The following is a 20,000-nucleotide window of genomic DNA, read 5'->3' as shown; positions in this document are numbered from 1 at the left end:
AAGGGCAGCAGAGAGGAGACGAGGGGGGAAAGAAAGGAGGGAAACAAAGTGGTTTGGCGGAGGGAAATGTCAGCTTTGACGACAGGAACATTTCTATTGCAGCAGCTGCCAGCCTGGCATTTACTTTACAATAGGTCTTTCATACCCAGGTGAGGAGGCACAGCTCCAGTCACCTTCAGGAGGAGAGAGGAGGATCCAAACCAACACAAGAAGCAGGGAGAGGGTGGGAAAGGACACGCGGAACAGCAGCGTTACACTCCTGACCGCAGCTGAAAACTCAGCGGATCAGTTCATGTTTAAAAATGGAGATTTTTCTCTCTTTGTTTTTGAAAATACCCCTGTTCAGATGAATATGAAAACGGCTGCATTATCACGCCAGTCCAGTAGGGGGCCATAGCACCTCTTAAAGAGAGACATCAAAACATCACGAAGCAAGAGAGAAACATACGGGTTTACAAACTACTCAGCCACCAAATTACTGACTCTAGAGCCTAACAGTGCATTATATATTTCTAATACAGCATCGTTTACATTTGTTCATGGGAATCTGAGATCTAGTGCTAGCTGCATGTCACTGTAGATTAATGACTTATGTACTTCACTATAGAGGAAGTGAGGAGCTATTTGTTTTTCCGCTCAACACAGGCACAGTGTGTGACGTCAGCGTTTCCAAAAATATCCGTTTACCTTCATCTACGCGAGAACAGACACAACTGTGTTTTCAAAAGTCTCCACCTTGAAGAACGTTCTGGAAAAACACCAATTACAGTGACCTAAAGGCTAAAGAGTGAAGGCGAGTGTTTGACCGACTCAGAATGAATTACTGAGTGTTTGGGTGATTGTGTGAGCTAGCGGCTAAGGGAAGAAGAGTGACTGGCTGAGGGGAGAGAGTGATGGAAGCAGTGAGTGCCTCATTCAGAGAGAAAGTGTGAGAGAGAGTGTGAGAAGGAAGAAGAGTGAACAAATGCCTGAGTGAGAGAGTGAGGAGAGGAGATAGAGTGAGGTGAAGAACATGTCCGTTAGATAACTATTGTGTTGACTTTGTTTTGTTTGCTCTCCAGATGTTAAAGGTTGACTTTGTTTTGTTTGCTCTCCAGATGTTATCATGAGAGGGACGCGGGGTGGGCTCCAGGCCCTGAACATTTCTCGGCGGAGGGGAGATTAGGTTTACTGTTCTAATGCACACTTAAAACTGATGGTTCTACAGTGGTTCTTTATTAAAGCAAATGATTCTAAATAGAACCCTGGACATGTGAGAAACTTTTGCAGGATTAAAGGGTTTTTGCATCAATAGTTCCTCTATTGTTACAATGTCAAGCTTGTCACAAACTCCTTTAATATAGAACCCCTGTAGGACCATCATTTTTAAGTGTGCAGAGTTTTAAAAGCAGCAGAACCAAGGAGTGCAGCGGACGCAGTGATGAGAGAGTGATGGATGATGGAAGACAGGTGGAGAACTCAGGGAACCTACCTCTCCTGTTTGCTGTGTTTGCAGAAGGAAAAGATCGAGAGACAGACGTGATTAGAGTCAGAAAATTCAAAGATGACGTGTGAAGTGACAAAACGATAGCGCTATATATATATATATATACTGTATATAAAAAAAGAAAGAAATCAAATAAATGAAATTAAATGACGGGAGAAAGACATTCAGAAATAAAGTAAATGAAAATGAAGGAAAGAAAGACAGACTTAAAGAAAGAATGTAAAAGAAAGAAAAAACAGACCGTATAAACATACAAAGAATGAAAGAAAGAGTAAAAGAACAAACAATATGTGTTCATGGCTGTGACATCACAACCATGAAGGCTGTCTTATCAGTGATCAATGTTCCTGCAGTTGTCATATATCACTTTAATACACAGCAAGGGCTTTTTAGCTTTTTCACGATAACGGCCCTTTAAGAGCAGAGACTGTGGTCGTTTAAAGGTGCAGTAGGCAATTTCACCGGACAGCCTCTCTGTGCTTTTGTAGGTCACTAATGCACTAGCGCAGAGGTCAAGGGCGAACTTTGGTGGAGAACAACAACAACCCTGACAGCCAATGTTTCCCAGCGTTAGAACATGGGAAAAAAATTGCTTATTGCACCTTTAATGACAAAGAAGGTGGCCTTTACAGTAGTCAGCATCTATATAATAACCCTGTGTGTGTGGTGTGTATAAAGAGACTTAGCGGTACAGAGAGAAGAGAACAGAGAAGTGTGACTTCCTGAGAGAGAGAGAGAGAGAGAGAGAGAGAGAGAGAGGGAGAGGGAGAGGGAGAGGGAGAGAGACGAATACAAAAAGCATGATGCAATTAATAGTAACCTTCACTTATCTGCAGCTCATCTACGGCTCTTTATTAGACGCCGACGCGGAAACAAGGCGACCTACTTTCCCAGCGAGCCACCGGCGAGAGGATAAACATAACTAGACGCTGACTTTCAGAACTCCTTTATCATTTATTAACATTATAATGAGGTTTCTGATATAGAAACATATGCGTCTCTGACCTGATGACTCTGAAACTTCAGCAGAAACATCAAACACGTGGGGGGTTAACAGACAGACTGCAGTGTTGAGCGTGCTCCATCATCTAAACTTTAAAGCTCACGGATCAAACGGAATGATCAATGAACTTAGAATGAACTAAGATTATATACACAACATAATCCCACTTATGGAGACAGGAAAGTTTAGGGAAAGTGATATACACAGAGGATCGGGTTACAGCGCCCCCTATCGAGAAGGGGTGAGAGGGGTGGTGGGGGTTATATCTGACAGTGAGTGAAGGGTCAAAGGGAGAAATGGCAATTTCTTCTGCCTCAGCATCAGCTTCAAGATCTGATTGTTCAGTCATTATCTGATTTACACCCACCCCCAATCAACAGGGGGTGCTCTAACCAGATCATCAGTGTTACGCACTTCACCTGGCAGTGTGTTTAATCTTGCGTACACTGTCACAGTTGAAGCAACCGGTGTAAATCGTCTCATTTGTTGAAGTTTACTCTGTTAATGTAATTTAAGGACTCTCGTTTGCAATAATTTAAACGTTAATAATCCACAGAAACTAACCCAAAACGACAATATTCATTTACACCGAAAGTTAAAGGGGCGCTCATTCCCTTACACTGACACCTAGTGGTCTGGGTGTGTCCGAGAGTCTGTAATAAACCCTGTCGTGAATGTCCTCACCTTTTAAAGAGCAGGATGGCGATGACAATGATGACGATGAGGACCACAGCGAGGACGGGACCCATCACCCACAGCATCTCCGGGTGCTCCTTGATCGGGGAAGGACCCACCGTGATCGGGTCTGAGTACGGACTCGCAGAAAACATCCTCTACAGAGAGAGAGAGAGAGAGAAAGAGGTAATTTTACCAGTTACTTTAAAACACAATATCAGAGGGCTCCAGAAAGCAGTGCAGTGCACTACACTGGATCCACCGCACTGACGTGAAATGTAGCGCCCCCTGCTGTTACTCCCCACCATCTCACACACTCTCAGTCTCTCTCCAGCGCTCATTGTGTGAGCCGTGTTCTCCTCGCATCTCCTTCATCGTTTGTTAGTGCTGTGTGGTCCGGCTGCGACGGCTGCGTCTGCTCTGAATGTTTACCAGCTGTTTGTTCTGGTCGTCGTTTTCTAAACAACATGGTACACAAGTGTCCACAGCGTCTCCACAGTTTACAGCGGACAGAGGACATACAGAGGTCATACACAAATACTACACTCACTGTTTTATAGAATGGATTTCAGCCTCTATAAGATCAATCCCCCCAGGGCCGAAAGTGTGAAGTGTTCTGTGGGTGTGTGTCTTATAGACGTCACACATTAAAGCAACACTAGGTAGTATTTTTCACCATAAAATTGCAGCTTCAAGATCATTGTGATGCTCCACTGAGCTGAAATAAGGAAAGCAGGCCCTCTACTATTGTAACTGTGGGCTCAGCACTGCTGAGACGGCACTATGTAACTTCTGGAGGAGGGTAGGAAACCACCTTAAAACCGCTTATCCAGGTCAGGGTCGTGGTGGGTCCGGAGCCTCCCCAGAGACACTGAGCGCAAGGCGGGTACACACCCTGGAGGGGGCGCCAGTCCTTCGCAGGGGGAAGCCCAAGATCAACAATAAGGACTCTTACCTAGAGTTGCTTTAAACAGCTGCAGGTACAAGGTGATTAATACAGGTTCCTATGTTTATATTTTATATTAATAATATTTTACAAATATTATTCATCATATTTATGATTGTTTTCTGAGGTGGACACCAGGAGGACAGAAGGTGGACATATGTCTCAGCCTGTCTCTTAGAACTGACCACAGAAATGTCCACTGCAGCCTTTAATGAAAACCAAGAGCCATGGTCTGTGGCCTGCAGGGATTTCCCAGCCAGTGTCCTGAGACTCTTTCATGCTGTATGATCACACACACACACACACACACACACACACATACACTCACACACTCATACACTCACACACTCACACACACACACAGAATATTGTTAACAAGACTCCTGTACAATCCTTCAGCCCTCAGAGTCACCACGCATTACCATAAAGCCCTGTTCTCACACACTCTGGCTGTGTGTATGTGTGTGTGTGTGTGTGTGTGTGTGTGTGTGTTCATGCGCAATTGAAAGGACAGCATCAAAGGGCACCAAAGAAAAGACAGTGGTCAGTGGTGTATTAATCAGGAGTGTGTTCCTCCTCTCTGCAGACTGTACTCTTCCCAGAAGAATGGATCCTAGGGGTTTGTTACACTGCTGTGTGGATTTGATGGCATCTAGCTGCAACCACATCATTAGCTCTGGATCACTAGCACCTCTCCTAGTCATCCCAAACACACTGGAGGGAATTCTATTTACAGCCCCCGGCCTGTGCTTGGCATTGAGCCTGGTGACCAGGAATCTGCTTTTCCAGAGTGAAAAGAAAACAGAGGAAAACCTTGTTCCTGTCTTTTTTCTCTGCTCAGCAACACTGACTCAGACTGACAGTGAGAAAGAGAAGCGGAGAGATCAGGAACGGACAGACAAGAGAAAGAAAGAGGAGAGGACACAGAGGACGGACAGACCCACCCCTTCTCTCTCTCTCTCTTTAATCCGGATCATTAGCCGCAGTCTTCTCTAACACAGCTCTGATATTAATTGAGCTGATAACAGAATATTCACAGGAGCAGAGGCTTTATCTTTCCTCCTCACATTTCAGAGAGAGAGCGAGAGAGACAACAGAGAGAGAGACAGAGAAAGAGGGATAGAGACAACCGAGTGTGAGACCAGAGGGAGGAGGGAGGGAGAGAGGTTGAAAGGAGTTAGCGAGCCAAAACATTACAACATCCCGCCGAAGTAATGCACTATGTCCGAAAGGTGAAAGGTGATTCACATCTCTTTGGACCCAGTGCGAACACCGACATGAACGAGACGTGTTGGAGCAGCTGCACATGAGTGTAACGTCACTGGGCCTTGCACTGTGGGACTGTGATTGAATCATGGGGCTCCATCCGGTTCCTCTAAGGACCTTGCTAAGGATAATGTGGCTGAGCACCATCTGATCCTCACAGCTATGTTCCCTCATCCAATATAAAGCCTCCTCAGAAGAGCAGAGGAGATGGATCTGTTTATAGTCTTTTGGCTGTTGAGTGCAGGGCGTCGGTGGGGTGGCGCTACACGCTAATGCTAACACTTTATCTGTCCCAAACACGCCGTCTGCTGCAGGCCCTCGCTGACCCCCTCCCTCACTGACCCCCTCCAGCGCTCTCTCTCTCCTCTGTTTCTTGCTTATCTCTCTCTCGCATTCATTCACTTCCACTTCTCTCTCTCTACTCTCTCCTCTCAGCTGCTTGAACATGCAACTCTATCACTCTCCTTCTATCCTCCGCTCCCCATCTCCTCCCTTCTTCTTTATTCCCTTTCCCCGCTCTCCTCTACTTGCAGTTGCTCTAACACCTCTCTCTCTCTCTCTCTCTCTCTCTCTAAATGACTGTTTACACACTCGCTATCTATCATCCCATTTCACACATCCTCTGGCTTGTTTATGTGCTCTGGGTGATACTTGTACACCAAGCCACACCTCTCTCTCTCTCTCTCTCTCTGTCTCTCTCTCTGGGTTGTGACTCCTGTTGTTTGAGGGGGAGCTGCTGATGAAATACGAGTGATTTTTAAATGTGGCGCCTGATGTTTTCCGCCCAGAGCCCTTATTCTGAGCTGCTCTTTTTTCAGCCCCCAGGGGTCCAATGCTCCGCTGAGACCTAAACAGTCTCTCATCCATCTGCTCTGACAGCGGTGCGTTAGGAGGGCGATCGGGGGCAGACTCCCTCTCCTTCCAAACTCCTCTCTCACTCAACACTGCATTACATCGCAGCTGAAAAGGCTCGGAGTACAGTAACACCTCCAGGCGAGGCCTGGCGCTCAGCTTAGTGACCATAGGCTCATGTGCAGCTGTTCCATTTCATTTCACACAGACACATTCAATCCTGCTGGTGTGGGCTCAAGCTGCTTTCCTGCCTCTCAAAGCACACAGAGTTAGAGTGCCAAAAGCGCCCCCTTGTGATGAATCCTCAACCTGTTCAACACGGTCGAGTGAGTTAAAACCTTGTGAGTGAGACGCTGTTTGTTTTACTCTCTCTCCCTTAAAGGAACACTAGTATTTCTACCTTAAGATTATAGCTTCTAAATGATTGTAATGTTCCATGGAGCTGTTATAGAGAGAAAAGAGCCTGTGTTGCAGCTACGCCGGGTCCTCTTCCGGTTTACTGCACTAAGCAACTTCTGAATCATGGGGTGAAGGACTCTCATGAGAAAAGGGTAACGCTTAACGGCAGATATCTCACAGGTGGATTACTGCCTGGCTACAAGAACAATCTAGCTTGGGATTCTTGGTGTGGACATTATGGCAGAGAGAGCGAGGAGGAGAGAGAGAGAGAGAGAGAGAGAGAGAGAGAGTGCTAAATTTACACAGAGAGTGAGCTGAAACAGACCTGAGGACACACGTTGGAGCAGTAAGTATTTAGCGCCCTTTTTCATGTGTTTCGTTGCTAGTTAGTGATAGTTTTAGTGACGGACGTGCTATAATCAGTTTTTGAGAGTTACAGAGCAGTCACTTTTTAGCATTTTGGTAATAAGTGCTTTTCGCTGGTTACTGTGTGGATTAAATGACTGAAGTTACACTTTGTGTCGGTGGAACCCAAGCCTTGTTGAGGACAGTGTTATAATCAGGTTTTGAGAGTTACTGATGAACAAGGGTGAGTGCTGGCGCCTGCTTACTTTAGTCGGATTAGCTGAATTTTTAGCACTGGACATCGATTCTGTTAACAAGTGCTTTACGGTGAGTTTGCTGTGGTTATAACGGCTAGTGTACCACCAAAGTTACACTTTATGGTTTAATAACATGGTCCAGTGTGTATTATGAGCGATATATGGGTTTTATCATGTAGTCAACATTATTTTATTCGATTACACACATTCCCCCGGCTCAACATCAGCTGGAGCCCAGAGAGCTGTTCAGTACTTTTGTAAACATCACTCGATAAGAGAGTGAGTGAGTAAAAGAGATAGAGGTGTTTGACACTTTTGAGTCACCAATCGACCTACCAACCTGTGGGTTTGGAGAGATGTGTGGTGGGAGGAAACCGGAGCACCCGGAGGAAACCCACGTGGACACGGGGAGAACACACCAAACTCCTCACAAACAGTCACCTGGAGCAGGACTGGAGCCCACAACCTCCAGGTCCCTGGAGCTGTGTGACTGCGCCACTACCTGCTGCGCCATCGTGCCGCCCAAATCTTACATTGTATTCCTTTAATCTTGCCTTCTTTTGCTTCAACTCTCATTTTCCCTCTCTCTGTCTCTACTCCCCTACAGCCTTATTTTCTCCCTCTACATTCCCTCTCTTATCCCTCCCCTGCTGCTTCTCTGTCTGTGTGTGTGTGTGTGTGTGTGTCAGATTCCCGTTCTCTTTGATTACGTTGGTGTTGCTTCAGTGTAATTTTTAAAAGTATAATAATTACAAAAATGTAACTTGTTTCTAATGTAATTATTTCAACAGTAAATAACGATGATTATATTTGGAAACAGCCTGGAAATGCACCCAGGACCACCGCTAGAATTGATTATCACTAAATGTATCATTCTAACGTGAATACCATGTGATCGCCCGCGTGAGATCAGTGCTCTGATGACGCTCCCCCTGACCCCACCCCCCAAACCCCCCCAGGCCTGTGATGTAACTGACATCATTCTGAGTTGGGATCCAGATCCGTCGAAGCTCACGGATGTTGAAGAGAGACAGAGTGGTGTGGTCCTGAGCTCCGTTCTGCTCCAGAAGCCGCCGCAAATTCAAGCCTGCTCCATTAACCCTATAACCTCCAGGCACACAGCAGAGCGGTGGCTCTTTAATAAAGCTCCAGCAGAGTTGGACGTCATGAGGACGATCTGACACATGAGGATAGGTGCATAGAGGAGATCATCTGAGTAAACGGTGCTGTAAACACACATGCAGGGAGTAAACACACGCGCCTCTGTTCCCCTGATCATACTCAAGCAGTAGATTTAATGGCATTCGGCCTCAAACCTTTAGTGGTGCTGATGTTGGACAGTAAGCTCTGGATCAATAACGTCACTCCAACTCCTCCCGGAGGAACTAGACAGAGCTCCATCGCTCCACAGAGTGCAAAGATCCACTGACCAATGCTGAGGGGGTTCACTCTTAACCCTCTCTAGCCGTCGCTTGCCACTGGGCAATGGCTTAAAGCTCATGTGCAGCTGCTCCAGAGCATCCCACTTCATTCCATGCTTCTGTACATCTAACGTCAGCATCTGACCTCAGTAAGTTTTGGATGTAAAGCTTTCCCCAGAAGAGCAGAGGCTGTGACTGCTGCTGTAAAGTGTTAGTGGTCTCAGGACACACTGAAATTAGATGACTCTTTGAATGTACATATTATACAAAAGCCCGTTTCCAGTACCTGCTTCTCGTTGCCCGCAGGGTGATACTGATCCATCAGCTCTGCCATCACGAAGCACTGGTAGGGCTGGTTACTGGGCACCGGGCGGTTGTAGAAGCCGTTATACGACTGTCTGTCTCCGAGCGTGAAGGTCTCAGGCAGGGGGGACAGTTTGGCTGCGATGTAGGGCCTGGCCTGTTCAGAGTGCCGGCGCTTTCGTCTCAGGAGCGGACCCTCGCTGGTCTCCAGGAGCTGAGAAACACAATAGGAATGATGTTCACATCTAGGTCTAGATTTTACACTCAACCTGTGTGTTTTTAAGCCGTGTCCACTCACTGTCCTCTCTGTTAGACACTCCTACATCGTTGGTCATCCTATAGTCCTTCATCAGTGGACACAGGGCGCTGTCAGCTGAATTTTTTTGGTTAGTGGATCATTCTCAGTCCAGCAGTGAGGGGTTTAAACTCCAGCAGCACAGCTGTGTCTGATCCACTCGCACCAGCACAACACATACTAACAAACCACCTCCCCATGAGTGTCGCCGCAGCACTAAGAATGATCCACCACCCAAATCATACCTGCTCTGTGGGGGCTCGTGGGAGTTACAGAGCAGGGTGAAAGGGGGCTAACAAAGTATGCAGAGTAACAGATGGACTACAGTGACATGGACTGTTGATTGTAGAAATAGGGAGGTGGTTTTAATGTTATGGCTGATCAGTGAGTAAATATGCCTCACCTCATCAAGCTCCATCTCGTCTGGGTTCTCCCACCTGCGAGAGGACGCTAGAGAACCAGGGACCACCACTATGTAGTACCACCTAGACGGAGGGGAGAGAGAGAGAGAGAGAGAGAGAGAGAGAGGGGTCTTTAATACAGACATCCTAATCTGATGGATGGATGGATAGATGGATGGACGAGTGGATTAAGGGAAAGGCTGATGAAATGATAGATGGATTGTGTTGATTAATCCTCAAAGTTAATAGACAGATGAGTAGATGGATTAATTCCTCTATCCATCCACTCATCCATATGCACTCCTCCACCAGTCCCTTCCTGCCCAGGGTGAGATGATCTGGTCCAGTCAGTCCAGTGGTCAGTGCTGGTCAGTGTTAGAGGCCGAGACTTTCATTTCTACAATTTTAGAGAAAAGAAAAAACAATCTTCGCCTGAGAGTGAAGTGAGCGCCCGGCAACAACCTGAACCCCGTCTTTTCTCATCCGCAACTCACAGCGAATCTCCGCCCGGTCAGAGAGTATTATATTGTACATTAGGTTTAAATTTAATTTGAATTCTGTAGGAATATGTTTGAGTCTTTTGTCGTTTTTCTAACACAATGTCTGCAAACAATAAAAAAAAACCTGGAAAAATTTAAAATAAAGGTCTTTGTTTCAATTAAATCTTTTTCCACCTAATTTTAATATTATATAAAAGTACAATCTCTGCTACTTTCAAACACAAACACAACATGGACTTAAATTTAGGGTCTGCACTTTCTAAAGGGGGTCTTTGTTGTTTTAATGACGTAAAGTCATTAGACTGTTTAGTCACAAATAGTCAGAAAATTACAGCATGGTTTTGATATCACTGGCAACCCGTCTAAGGGTTAAAACAATCCTCTTAGCACACACTGCTCCTCTGAGAGTAAAGGGAAACTCCCGGCCTCCGTTCTGAAAGTCCAGCACTTCACTCATGAGGGTCAATGAGGAAATAGAGGTTCTAGAGCGGGTGTAACGGCACCTATTCTCAAGGAGGAGGGAGGACAGGAACGACCCTCAGACCCGAACTGTAAACTTTAAAGAGCCTCTGAGTGCAGAGTAATGGCAGAACGAGAGGAAGAGTGGAGGACGAGAGGATAATGGAAGCTTTTAGAGAGAGAGAGAGAGAGAGAGAGAGAGAGAGAATAAGGATTTTGAGAGAGACTTTAAAAGAAGGGTGTATATGAGAGAGAGAGAGAGAGAGAGAGAGAGAGAAATAAGAACAAGCCAGTGAAGTTAAAATAGGAAAAGCAGACACGAGACAGAAGTGTGAGAAAGTGAGAAAATGAAAGAACAAAAGTAAGTGTGCGGGACAAAGAAAGCAAAAAAATGAGGGAGAAATAAAACAAAAATGAGTGAATGAAAGGAAGAAGAGAGTGAATATGTAACGAGTGAATGAGAGGCAGGAAAAACGCTGAGTTGACTGAACTCCCCCTCGTATGGAAGGTGTAATTACAGTGTAAATGCAGGGTATAAATACAGTGTAATTGAGGGGGGTTTTATTACGGTTATCTGGCAACCGCAGCTCCCCAGCCCCAAACAGGTCTGCAGACTTTACTTTGGGACGAAGTCTGTGTTTGTACAAGGGATAATGAGATTTTAATCTATCACAGGAACAGACTGAGGGACTGCAACGTGAGGAAAAACATGAGTGTGAATGTTCCAGCTGTCGCTCGGGGTGCTTACATTCTGGAGGAAACGGGGGTGAGATAGAGACAAAGGTTTTGAGGTTTGAATTAATGTAAAACACAGCTTTGGACTGATACCTACTGGGCTTTTCAATATGACCACCCCCATGTGGTCGACCCACTCTTTGGAGCATAAACTTCTGATGTGAACTGCACTTGAAGGGACCACTGTCATGAACGCATTTCTACGCGACTGACCTGACAGAGGCGGGGGAGGGGACTCGAGGAAGGTGGATGGTGAGTTGTCCATCTTTGGTCTGGTCGGTTCTGAGGGGGATGGGTTTGGTTTTCAGAATGTCTGGGGCGGTCCGGATGGAGACCTGCTGCTGGAGACCACCGGCGCTGTTCCCCCGGCTCATCAGGACGAAGGAGTAGTTGGTGTCTGGCTTCAGGCCAATGATCAGCTTCCTCTTCGTGTTCCCATGAACCTCCACACTCTGCTGATTATACAGGATCTACACCGGAGGAAAAGACACAGAGGGCAGAGACGCAAAGTGAGCTCATTTACACATTGTTTATAAAAATAATAACACATTGCATTTACAAAGATCTTTTCAAAAACTCCAAGTGCGTTCAATGGGTGCTTTTCCATTGCATAACCCCAACTCTACTGGACTATACTTGACTTTTCTGCTTCTCCGACAGGTAAATTTGGCCCTGGTCCTGGTCCTGAGTTCTTTTTTAGTCCCAGTTCTCTCGTGGTTCAGAGAGTCAAGTAGGGACTAAACCATGGCATGTAAACCTTGTTGATTGTCCTGAGAGAGTCAACCAACTCGACATTTTCCAACTCACAATGGCAGCTCGTATAATTACACCGTGGCCTTTTGAAGAGGTTCTTGGATCCGTGGCCGACAAAACAATCCAGTGAGAACTGGACACTGCAACAAGGAAGGAACAAACTCTACTGATCTGTCTAAACTACAACAACAATACACAATGAATCAATAATTCTTAATGTTAACGTCGCTGTTGATGTGGTTTCCAAAGCCAGCTGTTCCCGTTAGTTGGACGACACTGGATACATTTCAAAAGGGGGACTAAACAGAGGGTAGAATCCAGTAGAGTAGGGACCATGCAGTGGAAAAGTGCCAAATAATAGCACACAAAACAAAGGCCACCAGCAGACAACAGCACAGACAGCAGCGGTGGGAGCAGGCTGCTAACCACCAAGTAGAGCTGAGCAGCAGCGGTAAAACAGGCTCCCTCGGTCACTGGGGACTGACTAGTGGTGATGGAATTTGTGTTTGGAAAGTTCAATGGCATTCAGACACGTTTTATTTCAACAGCATAAGACTGCCTTTATGGCCGACTCTTTAATCCATCAGCCGCAGTGCAATGGCATCAGCAGATTGCTGGGCGTCGCTCAGAGAGGCTCGCGGAGACGCATCAGTCTCGCTGTTTCTCACTGTGTCTGGACCGCACGCTTATTACTGTAATGGGATTATTGTAATGGACAGAGGAGTGAAGCCTCACAGACTGAGGGACAGCTCTGATAGGCTTTCCATCTCCGGACTGATGGGATAATGATGCGGTTTGTAGATTCCTTCAGCCATGAGTGAGTGGGGTTTTAACCCTTTAACCCTGAGCTGAAAGACGACTACATCTGCTCTTTAATGTACTGTTCTTGACGTCTGGTCCCATTCACTACGATTGTAAAGAGTTCAGAGGCTCTAAAATTGATAATTTCACATGGAAACATTATAAAAAACACCATTGAATTGTGCAAAGATAATAAAAATATGTGGAATTCCCATTTAAGAGGACATAGTCCCTATACTAAGGAGCCATGGACATGGTTTTATGACCATTTTGGGAAGGTTTGGGAGTAAAACATATTAATAAACCACATTTATGGTGGACAGGTACATGTAAGAAAGACTAATCCCAGATCTCCCACTATTTGGCATCATCAACAGCCCATAATACCTCCTCTACCACTAATCAAAACACTGAATGCCTTCAATTACACCGAATTTGAGAAACTTCAGTGGACTTGCCCTTTTAAAGGCATAGCGAGAAAGAGAAAGGCTCTGAATGGATCCCAACAGCATTAAAAGAGAGTGGGATTCCAGAGCAGTTGTAGTCTAATCACCGAGGAGGGAATGCGAGCAGGATCCGGCTATTCCAGCAAATTGTCTTTTATGGACGGTCATAAAAAGAAGCACATTAAAGACAAACAATCCTCATTTCCACTCTCCTACTACATTCCCATCCACTTATCCCCATCTCCGCCTCATTTCCTCCGCCTCGGGAGTGCCGTCGAGTCCTACCTTAAAAGGCACCAGGGATTTGAAGTTTTCAGGAAGTTCCCAGGTCAGAAGAACCGAGGTCTTCATCACGGCTTTCACGCCGAAACTCGTGGCGAAGGCTACAAGAGAAAAACACATTAGTTAAAGAGAAAACCCCCCCCCCCACACAAGCATCAATCATCCAAATCATTAAAACCATGCTCAGTGAAACTGGCGGTGTGGTGGTGGTGTGTTAGTGTGTGTTGAGCTGGTGCGAGTGGATCAGACACAGCAGTGCTGCTGGAGTTTTTAAACCCCTCAGTGTCATAGCTGGACTAAGAATAGTCCACTAACAAAAAAAAAACGTACAGCCAAGAGCATCCTATGAAAATTTAATTCTTCGTCTACACATAAAATTTCTTTTATTACGTTATAAATAAACAACAGTGGTAAAGTATTCACAGCGTTAAAGGGCCGTAAGGCTGTAGCTGTGATGAAAGCTCAGAGAAGAGAACAGAACCCATACAGAGAGGGTTCTTCACACCGCCTTAAAACAACACCTGGTGAATCTGGTGCAGTGTGTCGGCGTGTTTATCTGAGTGTTTTGAAATATTCAGACAGCTGTCTGCAGTGCAGTGTACAGGTGTGTGGCTGATGTTTAACAGGACTTTTATTGTGGCGACGTAGCAGCACATCTGCTGTGATAAAGCAGAAAACGGAGAGATTATCATCAGTAATCTCTAACGCACAAAAGAGATAAGAATCAAGGTGTGTGTGTGTGTGTGTGTGTGTATTCCTATTTTAGAATTGACTGATTTCTAGCTTCTGATAGAAACACTCACTCAGTCACTCACACACGTGGAAAATTTCACACTCACCCAGCCTCTCTCACACGCACACACACACACACCCATGGACAGTTTACCACACTCACCCAGTCACAAAGACACACACCTGTAGATAGTTTCACACACTCTCCCAGTCATACACATACACACACACACCTTTGAACAATTTTACACACTCACCCAGTCACTCACACACACACACCTGTGGATAGTTTCACACACTCATCCATTCACTCACATCTGTGGACAGTTTTACACACACATCCAGTCACTCACACACTCACACCTGTGGACAGATTCACACACTCACCCAGTCACTCACACACTCACACCTGTGGACAGTTTCACACACTCACCCACTCACACCTGTGGACAGTTCACTTGTTCATTCTCCCTGTCCCCACTGACCTGGAGAGGTGGACATGGTCCTGCTCTGGATGCTGGGGCTGAGGGGTCCCGGCCCCTTGCTGGTGAAGGCCTGGACTCGGATGTCGTAGGTGGTGTCTGGACGGAGGCCCTGGAGGGTCATGTGCGTGTCCTGTGTGCGGTTGGTGGAGTTCTGGTGGCTGTTGATATCCCGGTAGACCACGTTGTACTGTGTGATGCGTCCGTTTCTCTCCGAGACGGCAGGGGGGTCCCAGGTAAGGCGTGTGGTGGTGGTGGTGAGTCCCACCACACTGAGGTTGAGGGGGAAGCCGGAGGGGACGTCCTCCTGAGTGCTTATCTCCTTCACGTGCTCATCCCCGAGGCCGGCGCGGTTCCTGGCACTCAGGTGGAAGGTGTACGTGGCGCCTTTGTACAGCCCAGTGACCGTGTAGTGGTCGTCCGAGCGTCTGAACTCCCGCATCGTAAAGGCCTCCTCGTCCACGCGCTTGTAGCGCAGCTGGTAGCCCATCAGCTCGCCCACCATGTCTTTGGGAGGCTGCCACTGGATGAGGGCCGTGTTGCCCACCGTGGTGCTGATGATCATTGTGGGTTTTCCAGGAACTGGAGAGAGGTGTGAAACATGTAGACCACTCAAATCTATTGATTTCATGCTGATCTGAGCTTTTTAAATGGGGTCTCTCAGTGTCTGGGTCCACAACTAATTTTAATTTCAGTTAAAGAAACACTAGGTTGTATTTTTAGCTTAAAAAATCAATCAAAATCATTGTGATGCTCCACTGAGCTGTAACAGTGAGAACAGAGCCTCTATTGTTGCTACTCTAGGCTCAGCACCGCAGAAACTGCACTATGTAACTTTGGAAGGAGAGTTAGAAACATTTATTTATGGCATTTTTTGACAGATGCTCTTATCCTCAGAATCTAACGAGTTTACTGGTATTACAAGTAGGCCAGTGCAGTGTTAGGAGTCTTGCCCAAGGACTCTTATTGGTTACCCAGACCTGGAATCAAACCCATGTCTTTCACATGCGAGCCAATGGTGTTACCACTGCACCACACCAACCACCTCCCAACCCCTCCCCTTTGACTTCAGGACAGAGCTGTAAAAGTGAATCACACACTGTAAACCTAGGCGGAGCCCAGGAGCAGAAATACCTAGTGTTCCTTTAAGGTAATCAACAAGTATCAATGCTGTAGTTAGAAACTGTTCATAGTGGTGGTGAATGGAACCAGACGTCTACCTAGTCCCAAGCTTTCCTACTCTTTTCTGTCCTCATCCTCATTGTTCCTCATCAACTCAATAGACATGTGAAGGTCACAGGAGATGATGGAGAGGTAATATAATGATCTAAACACAGTATATAGACACAGAAAGATAGAAATATACACACAAAGACGTCTGGTTCCATTCACCACCACCAGTCTCTACAGCCCAACCGCTCTGAATCACTCTGTTCTCAGCTCAGCACCACAAATTCTGAAACACACGTGGCCCCCTTCAACATCAGTGGATGTGTTTAGACTGGTACCTGCTCCTGTGGTCTTGATGACTTTGGCTTTGCTGCGAGCGCCGTCTCCTTTGGTGGTGTACGCCGCCACAGTGACGGAGTATGACGTCTCAGAGAGGAGTCCTGTGATTATCGCCTCCTGTTAAAGACAGAAACGTCTGAGCCCCTCCAGGAAAACACAGCCCCCCCCAATCCCCTGGAGCACCGCACACCCCCAACCCACACTTCATCAAACCAAACCAAACCAAACCCCACACAGAAACTTGTCACCATGTCCACACACAGCTGTGTTTAAAACCATCAGACTTTTGCTTTTCACTAATTCACAGTTTGGGTTTTCCCCACAGGCCCCGGACCCGGCTCTGATGGCTCTAAAGGCAGAACTTTCTCCTTAAACCAGAACACACTGCACTCCAAGCAGCAGAACAGAGAAGAACCAGGGCGACCAGAACCGCATGCGTCTAGGATCTCACCAAAACGTCTTTAAGAGGACATTAGGAACAATCAAGTTTACATCTCAGATGGGTTTAGTCCGATTAAGAGTCAAAAATTTGTGCTGGAGGGTCACAACTTTTAAAATGTTTACACAGATTCAATTATGATCACATTATAAAAGACATTTTTTCAGCTAAAATCTAATTAACGAGCTATTAATAATGATAAAAATTACAAAACAAATAATGTATTGTGTAGATACAGGGGACAGTATCAGTGCATTGGATTAAAGACAAAGCCACACCCATTTTTTCTTCTTCTGATGTTACACAACTTTGGACGACTAAAGCACCTTCTATAATAACAGTAATAATAATAATAATAATCTTGATATTTATAACCTTTTATAGTCTGTATTATTTGACTGTGAATTGAATTCCTCTAATTAAATTTGCAACTCACATTTAGCAGGCTGAGATGTTACCACCAGGTGGAGCTCTCTTCACTCCATCACTCCACCAAGTGTCATCCTTGGTGTAAAACGCCTGTTGTATTTTTAAATAATGGAATCGTTTTCCATTTCCAAATTTGCTTAAAACACCTGAAACATGAGAGATGTCCCCTAAACCTACACCCTAAATAAACCTGCTAAGCCTTAATGCGGCAATTTATCGCAAACCGACCACAGAAATCGTGACACTTTGGAGGTCCACATACATCACCTCCAGACTGTGGATGGACAGAGCGCTTTGATGAAGGTTCTAGGTTGAATCTAGAACATTCAGATTAGAAATGAGCTTAAAAGTCCTCTTAAAGATCAGACTGGGTTTCACTGATTAAACACCCTTCAGAAGAAAGGGGCTTCAACAGTTCAGATCCATGACACGAGCTGGAGCAAGTGAGGAGGAGAAATCTGGGGGGAAAGTGGAACAAAAGAGAACAAGGAGAGCAGGGAAGAGAGCGAGAGGAAAGCTTAGTGCACAGCGCGCACACAAACACACACACACACACACACACACGGATGAATAATGAGGAAAGGCACTGGTGATTAAAGTCAGGCACTGAGATAAGAACACACCTGCAATCCTGTTAGAAACACACACACCCCCACACACCCACACACACATCATCAGGATTATAAGAGCTGTACATATATAAGAGCTGCTTTAATACAAACAAAATGTCAGCTCTAATCGTTTAAATCCCACTCACGGCCCCCACCTTAAAGCGTGTTTACTCTCTGCTTCCATTTCACTATCGCTTCTCATCTAATCAAATACGACTGCAGTGTATTAAAGGGCCATAAATATATATATATACATATACAGCATCAGTGCTGTTTTACATGGATCCACAGAGTAACCCAGATACCCACCTGACCGCCTCTCTCCTCATGCTCTGTAAGTGTGGCATTTGTAAATTACATTATAAACGTTGAATGAATCGTGACAGATCTTTCTCTATGTATTAATTTCATCTGTGTGATTAATGAAGGATGCTGGGATACATCAGAGAGATTCCTGATGCTGAAGATGTTACGAGGATAATCATATCGTGGCCTGAATTTACTGCTATGTATTAAATGTATAATCAGATATAAATATTACATCAGATGTAGATATTTCTGTGGATAAGGCGCATAAAAACAAGCTTGCAATATGACTTACTATTTTATAGTAATAATATATCTCATATTTAATAGGAAGATAGGGTCAAAGGTCATAGGTGATAGGTGCCCCAGTCTCACTGATAAACAAGGAGAGAGAAGGGGTCACAGCTGGGTCACTCAGCCTCATGCACAGTGAGCGGTGTTCTGACCTGGTTCTATCAGAGCGGCGTTAACTCTTTCAGCAGTGTGTGTTCCGACCCGGTTCTATCAGAGCAGCATTAACCCTTTCAGCAGTGTGTGTTCTGATCCGGTTCTATCAGAGCAGCATTAACCCTTTCAGCAGTGTGTTCTGACCTGGTTCTATCAGAGCGGCGTTAACTCTTTCAGCAGTGTGTGTTGCGACCCGGTTCTATCAGAGCAGCATTAACCCTTTCAGCAGTGTGTGTTCTGATCCGGTTCTATCAGAGCAGCATTAACCCTTTCAGCAGTGTGTTCTGACCTGGTTCTATCAGAGCAGTGTTAACTCTTTCAGCAGTGTGTGTTCTGATCCGGTTCTATTAGAGCAGCGTTAACTCTTTCAGCAGTGTGTGTTCTGACCCGGTTCCATCAGAGCAGCATTAACCCTTTCAGCAGTGTGTGTTCTGATCCGGTTCTATTAGAGCAGCGTTAACTCTTTCAGCAGTGTGTGTTCTGACCAGGTTCTATCAGAGCGACGTTAACTCTTTCAGCAGTGTGTGTTCTGACCCAGTTCAATCAGAGCAGTTTTAACTCTTTCAGCAGTGTGTGTTCTGACCCGGTTCTATCAGAGTGGCGTTAACCCTTTCAGCAGTGTGTGTTCAGAAGAGCTCCAGCTGCTCTTCTGTGAGATCAGACCAGATGGGAAACCACCTCCACACGAGAGTGTGCTGTAACCAGATTATCAGTGCTATTACATCACTTGGCAGTAGTTTTAATCTTGTGGATGATTCTTTTATATACATCTGGAAATAGTTGTATAAAGTTACTACATGTCCCATATGACCTAAAAATAATAGTACACAAACACACACACAGAAATATACAGACATACACACTCACAGACACACACACTCACAGACACACACACACACACACACACAGAATCTTCCTGACTCTCTTCGCCTGACGAGCCTCACGTGACTTGGCCCTGTTTTCTCTGCTGTAATTAAGGTCTGGTTTAATTATAGAGCTCCAGTTGGAGCAGACTGTGCTTAAAACGCTCTGTATTTAAATAAGGCTCACTCTGATTGGCTGAGCCTCCCACACAGACTCTAATGACAGAGACGAAGCAGAAACTGCAAATGATCAGAGCCTTTTTAAACGCAGTGCGGTATTTTCATTACTGTAATCACACAAATTACCTTTAAAAGTTCAGGGAAGGGGATTCACGAGGAGCTCATTTATCTCCCGCACAAACCTGGCTCTCTCTCTCTTTTTCCTGTCTCTCTCTCTCTCTCTCTCTGTAGGAGAACAACACCATAGACTCATCACCTGGTGGGATGCAGGTTGGAGTGTTGCGTGTGAGTCTGATGGCAGCTGAGAGAATTAGGGAGGTCTGGTACGAATGCTGGAGGTTTGGTTCTGTCTCACAGTCTCTCACACTCCACAGAAC

At 45.6% G+C, this 20,000-nt stretch overlaps 1 protein-coding gene across 1 annotated transcript in view; it reads right to left on the bottom strand.

Moving 5' to 3' along the window:
* LOC136675335 (receptor-type tyrosine-protein phosphatase F-like) overlaps positions 1 to 20,000 on the bottom strand; it is a 186,576-nt gene that overhangs the window by 24,552 nt on the left and 142,024 nt on the right. The window contains exons 14-20 of the mRNA XM_066651822.1: positions 16,348 to 16,465; positions 14,843 to 15,421; positions 13,629 to 13,726; positions 11,557 to 11,813; positions 9,652 to 9,733; positions 8,937 to 9,167; positions 3,174 to 3,322 (exon numbers count right to left, since the gene is read on the bottom strand). Of these exons, the coding sequence (XP_066507919.1) occupies positions 3,174 to 3,322; positions 8,937 to 9,167; positions 9,652 to 9,733; positions 11,557 to 11,813; positions 13,629 to 13,726; positions 14,843 to 15,421; positions 16,348 to 16,465 (1,514 nt within the window). The remainder of the gene's footprint in view (positions 1 to 3,173; positions 3,323 to 8,936; positions 9,168 to 9,651; positions 9,734 to 11,556; positions 11,814 to 13,628; positions 13,727 to 14,842; positions 15,422 to 16,347; positions 16,466 to 20,000) is intronic.

This window comes from Hoplias malabaricus, chromosome X1, assembly GCF_029633855.1.
Source record: "Hoplias malabaricus isolate fHopMal1 chromosome X1, fHopMal1.hap1, whole genome shotgun sequence".
Taxonomy (NCBI): domain Eukaryota; kingdom Metazoa; phylum Chordata; class Actinopteri; order Characiformes; family Erythrinidae; genus Hoplias; species Hoplias malabaricus.
This window is presented reverse-complemented; position numbering and strand designations above follow the sequence as displayed.